General features: G+C 55.5%; 1 protein-coding gene across 1 annotated transcript; it reads left to right on the top strand.

The window, feature by feature from the left end:
• Nucleotides 1-719: 719 nt before the first annotated feature.
• Nucleotides 720-6,950, top strand: KRT78 (keratin 78). Its single transcript, XM_012805490.1, has 9 exons — nt 720-1,091; nt 1,506-1,714; nt 2,750-2,810; nt 3,258-3,353; nt 4,155-4,319; nt 4,670-4,795; nt 6,091-6,311; nt 6,570-6,604; nt 6,685-6,950. Exons 1-9 carry the CDS (start codon nt 720-722, stop codon nt 6,948-6,950), a joined length of 1,551 nt encoding a protein of 516 aa, XP_012660944.1.
• The last annotated feature ends 533 nt before the right edge of the window (nt 6,951-7,483 follow it).

Genomic DNA, 7,483 nt, shown 5'->3' with positions numbered 1-7,483 from the left:
AGCTCTCTGCTCCATGCGTCCTGCAGGGAGATCTGTGGTTTCAGTGGGGTGGTGCCTCATGGATGATTGCTGGGTTGGGCAAGAGGAGGGACTTGGATACCCTGTTTTTCTATTTCATTTCCAAATCCTGGAGTGTCTTTTAGGCAACGATGGCAGTAACACTCCCATTTTCCTCCAGGCTTTGGAGTGCTGCAATATGCCTTCCTGTCTAACTCTTTGAGATAGATTCTCCCCCAAGACACTTCATTCTCCTCTGCATGGCATCCCAGGGCCCTCTGATGCCTCATGTGAATCCACTCCAGCTTCCTTTTCTCTTGAATGTCCCTTCCCTATCGCCTTCTCCAGGAAGTCTTCCTTAAATGGCCCTCACTGACTTGGCTCAGGTCATTGCTCCCTGTCCCCAGCACTGTCATCCTGGTCTCCTCTGTATGCTTCCTTGTCTTCAGATTGTGCCTCTTTCTCCACCAGCCTGATTGCTCCAAGGGTAGGGTCTGGGTCTCCTTCTTTGGGCTCTGCACGTGCCAGATGCCTGTTCCCCAAGTGTGTCAGAGTAAGTCAGCTGGAGCCAAGTGACAAACACAGTCAGGTCAAGAGCATCTTGCTCTCCAAGGCCCAGCCCAGGTACGGGAGGGGATAAAATCTCGTGCCGGGGCCCCAGGGCAGGAACTCACACACCTGGATAGTTTGTCTGTCTGCCTGTGTGGCTGGCTGCCTCTGCCATGTCTCTCTCCCCGTGCCGGGCCCAGAGGGGCTTCAGTGCTCGCTCAGCCTCTCCTGCTTGCTCAGGGGGCCGCAGCAGGGGCAGCTTCAGTAGCAGGAGCCTCGGTTCCCTTGGGGGGTGCCCAAGAGGCTCTCGTGGGAGGGCCTGGGGGTCAGGGAAAAGGCTGGGGGTGTGGTTCGGGGAGGGGAGTGACAGGCCTGGGTTTTCCCTGTGCCCTCCGGGGGGCATCCAAGAAGTGACCATCAACCCGAATCTGTTGACTCCACTGAAGATTGAGATTGACCCCCAGTTCCAGGTGGTGCGGACGCAGGAGACCCAAGAGATCAGAGTCCTCAACAACCAGTTTGCCTCCTTCATTGACAAGGTGAGGGTCAACTCAGCCTGGCCTCTGTCTCGGGGGCTTCCTCAGAGGAGATGCTCTTGATGGGCTTGGGAATGGGGAATTCTGGCCTTCTTTTCTAGTCACTTCTGTGGCAAAGAAGTCCCTCCTGTGGTCCAACTGGAGTCTCCCTGGCTATGCTGAGGCCCTGTTGTTCCATGGTTGGGCTCAGGGGCAGAGAACAGCTGGCCAGCAGTGGGCGGACCCTTCCCTGTTAGTCTGTGCAGTCACTTTGATGACCCTCGCCTCATGGAAAGGCATGAGGTTCCCCCTGCCCAGGTCAGGTTAGGAGGCAGGGGACAGCTGGGGTTGACTCGAGAGTCCCTGAGGTTTTGCTTCCCAGGGGCTGTGCCTAGGAAGTTCCAGAGGAGCCTTGGGGACCCTCTGTTTATGCCACAGGTGCAGTTCCTGGAGCAGCAGAACAAGGTCCTGGAGACAAAATGGCACCTGCTACAGCAGCAGGGAGTGAGTGGCAGCCCCCAGAACCTGCAGCCTGTCTTTGAGGCCTACCTGGCCCAGCTCAGGAAGCAGCTGGAGCAGCTCCAGGGGGAACGAAGGGCCCTGGATGCTGAGCTGAAGACTTTCCAGGACCAGGAGGATGAGTATAAGGCCAAGTAGGCAAACCCAGGGAGTGGGCTGAGTCTGGGAGGCCACAGACTGTGCCTACCAGCCAGGGGTCCACACTCTGAGCACCCACACTAGCCTCCACCCTGCCCTCTGCATCCCCATTCCCCTGCCCACCTGCTACAGGTGGTAAAGGAGGTGTTTCCTTCCCCCTGCCCCAGTCTGGAGGACCCTGGAAAAAGGGCAGAGAGACCTGTCTTATGAGTGGTGGCTCATTTCCTACAGGCCCCAGCCACAAGGGGACAGGTCTCTGGTCAGGGCCAGGAAGGGCTTATTGAAACAATGTCTCAGTGAGTTTTTTTCTGGAGAAGTTCCTGTTCAGCAGGCTGTGGGTTAAAGTGACTCAGATGTTCTATGGTCTCAGGGGTGGAAGGGACCATCTGTAGGCCCAAGACATGATTCACAGCTGGTTGTGGTTCTGGGTTCCTCACCTAGGTTACCTTGGTGGCTTGGGTTGGGGAAACTGAGCTAGGAGTAGCTATGTGGCCTTGGCAGGGCATGTCACCTCTCTCAGCCTTATTCTCCAGATCTGTAAGCTGGGCACATGTCATCTGCCCTCTGACCTTCTAGGGATATGGGAGGATCAGATGTGAGGCAGATGAAGGAAGGCCCTGGGAAGAGCCCAGGACTGGGGCCAGGAGACCTGACTTTAGGTCTGCTGTGGCAGGCTCACTGTCTGTGGGAGCTTGGCCAAGTCTTGTAATCTCCCTGATAAAACCCACACTGCCCACCCTAGTGGTGGTTGTGAGTAGTGGCTGAGAAAAGGTATTTGAGTGTGCCTTATATGCCACAGAGTCATGTGGCTATTGTCATCACAGAGATAGGGGCAGAAAGAGTGGCACAGGGACATAGCTAGGATGTGGCAAAAACTTCCTGGCAGGAAAGAAGAGAAGGGGACTGGTCATTTGTCCCATGTGGGAGCATCTAAAGGCCAGGCGGGTCCTTTCCAGTGGCTGTGCGTGGAGGCCAGGCCCAAGCTCTGACCCTGGCACCTCAGACTGCATCCTTGTCTACTAATTTGGCAGGTATGAGGAGGAGGCCCGTAAGCATGCCACGGTGGAGAATGACTTTGTGGTCCTCAAGAAGGTGAGGATGGGGGTCACGTGCCCCACTGGATGCTGAGTGCCCCCTGTGTGTGGAGCCTCTTCCTGGGCCAGGAGGGTGGGGGCACGACTCAGGGCATACTACCACTCTAGGCAGGGGTTCCCAGAGAAATGGGACATCTACCCAGACACAGGTGCCCCATGATGAGACCTGACTGAGGGACTGCTTGACATGCTCTGGTGTCACTGTAGGACAGGGTGGGGAGGGAGTGGAAGAAGTAGAACTGGTTGGGATAATTCTCAAAGGCGGAGTGGGTCAGTGTCAGGTGAATGATAGAGCAGGCCAGGGTGGGGCTGGAAGAGAGGGAATGGGGTCTCTGGAGACAGTGGTGGGTGGCTGCTGGGCAGTGTGTGAACAGGACTCCTAAGCCAGAGTAGGGCCCACATAAAGGAAATTGGGGACACATGGTTTCTGTCTCCCTGTCCCTAGGATGTGGATGGGGTTTTCCTGAGCAAGATGGAGTTGGAAGGCAAGCTGGCGGCTCTCGGAGAGTACACCTGCTTCCTGAAGCGTCTGTATGAAGAAGTGAGGATCTGCCCAGGCCAGGCGGGAGCAAAGGGGTGGGGGCAGGGTGGTCAAGATCCCTGTGTCGAGGGAGGACATGAGCAGGAGGGAAGCCTGTTAGGTTGACTCAGAGTCAGGTCATTCAGTCATTCAACAGTTACTCGAATGAACTTATGGTGCTAGCGACTGGGGTATATCCGTGCAGAACTAGACAGAAAGCACACAGCTTGCTTCCTGTTAGGGGACAGACAAGAAATGGCTTTAGCAAACAAGGGTATTACGGAGTGTGTTAGAAGGTGAGAAATGCTATGGAGGAGAGGAAAAGGGAACAGGGAGAGGAGGTGTGGAAATGGGCAGGGGGCAATTTCAAATGGAGCAGTCAGGGCAGGCCTTATTTAGGAGATGAGATTTGAGAAAAGAATCGAAGGAAGGGAGGAGACTCACCAGGCAGGTGTGTTTCTGGGATCCCAGGCAGTGGCTACACCCACAGCCCGGGGTGCACAGTCTTAGAGGACACACGGGGGCCAGCGTGGATGCAGCCAGAGTGAGAGGGAGAGGAGTGGGATCGGAGCCCTGAGGAGTGATGCGACCCAGGGATTTCGGGCCTTGCAGGCTGTTTTCCTTTGATGTCTAAGCTGTAAAGTCATTAGAGACTACTCCGATGGCACTCATTTTCAGATGAGGAGATTGAGTCCACAGAGGCTCAATGCCACCTGGCATGAATGGGGGCAGAAAGGTAGAGTTCCTGCCCACCTGCCCTGGGCTCCAAGTGAGAGGGAGTGGGGGGGGGGCAGGGGAATACCGAGTTGGTCTTCCCTGCAGGAGCTGGGCCAGCTCCAGACCCAGGTCAGCGATACGTCTGTGGTGCTGTCCATGGACAACAACCGCTGCCTGGACTTCAGTGACATCATCGCCCAGGTCCGAGCTCGGTACGAGCAGATTGCCCAGACCAGCAAGGCTGAAGCAGAGGCGCTGTATCAGACCAAGGTGCTGGGGCTGGTGGGTGGCACCATGCTGGAAGTGGCTGGGTCCCCATGCCCACATCCCATAGAGATCCCATTGAGACAGTTCTAAGAACCTCCCTGAGGGTCTGAGCAGGGTAGGAAGGACCACTTTCCCTCTCCAGGAGGGAAGCAATAGAGGGAAACTGTGAGAAGGAAGCTTGAACTTCTGCAATCATATCCCACCGCGTCCTGGTTGCAAGCATTCGACCCACCTTCCAAATGAGGACATGAGGAGGCATCTCTACACTCTGGGGGAGATGGTGTTTCCCAGGGTCTTGGGGTCAAAGGGGGCAGTTCTCCTAACTAATGGGGTCACCTCTGTTCTCCCCACAGTACCAGGAGCTTCAGGTGTCTGCAGAGCTTCATGGGGACAACATGAAGGAAACCAAAATCCAGATCTCCCAGCTACACCAAGAGATTCAGAGGCTGCAGAGTCAGATTGGGAGCCTCAAGAAGGAGGTAGGTTCCCCACTCCTCCCAGGCCCTCCTCCTGTTGCTTCGTACCTTCAACTCTCCCCAGTTCCCAGCTTCTCTCTCCAGTCAGGGCGCCAGTGAGTTTGTGTTGAGGGACCTTGATAACTGGCTGGAGCTTTGGATAATTTGGGGTGGAGAGAATGTCCAGCCCCATCTGAGAGGAGTTCATCCTTCCTCCTGTGAATTCCAGCCTGCAGGGGCTTTCCAGGACAGTCTTTAAACTAAGCTCACCTGATTCTGAAGCACTTGGTCTCCAGAGACCAGGGACACCACTTAGGAGCATCTGCTAGGGGCCTAGGCCTGGGAATCCCAGCTCCTCACACACGGAATGTGCTCTTCTGTGTGGGAACCCCACTCCTTCTCCTGCACAAACATGATGTATTGGGCTCCTCTGTGCAGGCCCCAGGGGGCTGCATGCCATGTGCCGGGATTTGGGATTAAAGTCCCAGCCCTGCCACACAGCACCTTTCTGAGCCTCAGTTCTTCATCTTTGGAGCAGAGATAATGTTCTCATCCATGGGTGCTCATGTGGGAATCGAGTAATGAGCACCTTTAGGGACTTCCTCCTTTCTGGATCAGCTGTAGGGCTGATTAGACAGGAGATTCCACCCTTCCCCTAGGAGTTTCCTATTGGACTGGAGGGCTAAGTAAAGAGGTGATATTTTCAAACCAAAAGCTGAGACATGTGCTTTGATATACTCTGACAACAGACAAAATATTTGAAATGAGACTGTTCTAAAAAAAGGAAGAACTGTGGTGGCCCTCAAGATGAATCTCATTGCTGCTGATCCACACAGGGCAGGGTCATGCTCCGTCTGAAGGTGCTGGGGGGAATCCTGGCTTCTGGTGGCTCCAGGAGGTCCTTGGCCTTCCTTGTCTCATTGCTGCATCTCTCTGATCTCTGTCTCCATCTCACATGGTTTCTTGTCTCTGCATCCTCTGCTGATAGGGACACTAGTTACTGGATTTAGGGCTCACCTTACAGGATGATGGTATCATGAGATCTTTAACTAGTTATATCTGTAGAAAGCTGACTTCTAGATAAGGTCAAATTCTGAGGTTCTGGGTGGACATGAAAGTTGTGGTGACATTATTTAACCCACTACAGGAAGTGAGGAAGCAGTATCTTCTCTTAGAATGAGAGGACACAGGGAGGGGGCTTGTGGCCATGGATAATTTTGGGCTTATGAAATTATGAGCCACCCAGCCATCAGGGGTGCTTTGGGAGACTGTGTTGGGCTTACAGCCACTTCCCCCCCCCCATTTCTGCCCCCTCCCAGAATGCCAACCTGCAGGCCGCCATCACTGATGCTGAGCAACGCGGGGACCTGGCCCTCCAGGATGCTCAGGCCAAGCTGGACAGGCTGGACGCTGCTCTGAGAACGGCCAAGCAGGACCTGGCACAGTTGCTGCGGGACTACCAGGAACTGATGAGCACGAAGCTTTCCCTGGATGTGGAGATCGCCACCTACCGCAGGCTGCTGGAGGGCGAGGAGTGCAGGTGGGGTTGGGTCTGAGGGAGCTGGGAGTAGGGGCTGGGTGGGTGGGGGGGATGGAATGCCAATACAGCCCTCTCCCTGACAGCAGTTCTGAGAGATTTCCTGATCATATGGGGCACTAAGAGCAGGGATTTTAAGTTGTGGGATTGTGGATTTTATTGGTAAGTGTAGGTGACCTTCTCTGTGAGGCTTCAAAGCACATAGGATGTATTCTTGGCAGTCATTGTTGGCCTATCCTACTCTTGTCCTTTCTCCTCCAGGATGTCTGGGGAGTGCACCAGCCAGGTCACTATCTGTGAGTATGAGGGGACTTGGGAGTGGGAGCCCCATCGGGTGCTGTGGACCCTGCTGTGACCCTGGCCTGTTTCTTGGCAGCTGTGGCGGGAGGCAGCACCAACGTGTCTGGAGGAGCTGGTGGAAGCCTGGGGGTCCCTAGTGGACTCCTAGGTGAGAAAGGCAGCTTTGGGTCCTGCTGCTCCAGCATGGTGACTGGTGGCTCTAGTGTCATCCTAGGCTCCAAGGAGGGCCCTGATTGGGGTTCCTGCTCTGTGTCTGGTTCTGGAGCTGGCTTCAGCTCCAGCTGCCACACCATCCTGAAGAAAACAGTAGAGTCAAGTCTAAAGACATCTGTCATGTACTGAGTGACCTGGCAGCCACCTCCTTCCTGATTCCATTCAGCATCCAGCTCTGCATGGCCAACTCTGCATCCACTGCCCACAGCCCAGGGCAGCCCACTCAGGGATTCTGCAAATGTCAATAGAGGCCCCTGCCTGCTTTGAGCATTCAGGACCTGCTCTGCCCACTCAGGGCCCGCTCTGCCCATTCAGGGCCTTCTCTGTCCACTCAGGGCCTTCTCTGTCCACTCAGGGCCCGCTCTGCCCACTCAGGACCTGCTCTGCGTACTCAGGACCTGCTCTGTGTACTCAGGACCCGCTATGTTCACTCAGGGCCCACTCTGCCCACACAGGGCCTGCTCTGCATACTCAGGGCCCTCTCTGCCCACTCAGGGCCTGCTCTGCATACTCAGGGCCTGCTCTGCATACTCAGAACCCTCTCTGCCCACTCAGGGCCTTCTCTGTCCACTCAGGGCCTGCTCTGCATACTCAGGGACCTCTCTGCCCACTCAGGACCCACTCTGCCCACTCAGGGCCTGCTCTGCATACTCAGGGTCCTC

Source organism: Otolemur garnettii, unplaced genomic scaffold (genome assembly GCF_000181295.1).
Source record: "Otolemur garnettii isolate 467f Iridium unplaced genomic scaffold, OtoGar3 scaffold00043, whole genome shotgun sequence".
Taxonomy (NCBI): domain Eukaryota; kingdom Metazoa; phylum Chordata; class Mammalia; order Primates; family Galagidae; genus Otolemur; species Otolemur garnettii.
The sequence above is the reverse complement of the archived record's forward strand: the minus strand, read 5'-3'. Positions and strand labels throughout refer to the sequence as shown.

Excerpts from the sequence above, each read along its gene's own strand:
- KRT78 (XM_012805490.1), top strand. The coding sequence starts at position 720 with ATGTCTCTCTCCCCGTGCCGGGCCCAGAGGGGCTTCAGTGCTCGCTCA. Across the intron at positions 3,354-4,154 it reads TGAAGCGTCTGTATGAAGAA|GAGCTGGGCCAGCTCCAGAC; the intron begins GTGAGGATCTGC and ends TCTTCCCTGCAG. Across the intron at positions 6,605-6,684 it reads CACCAGCCAGGTCACTATCT|CTGTGGCGGGAGGCAGCACC; the intron begins GTGAGTATGAGG and ends GTTTCTTGGCAG.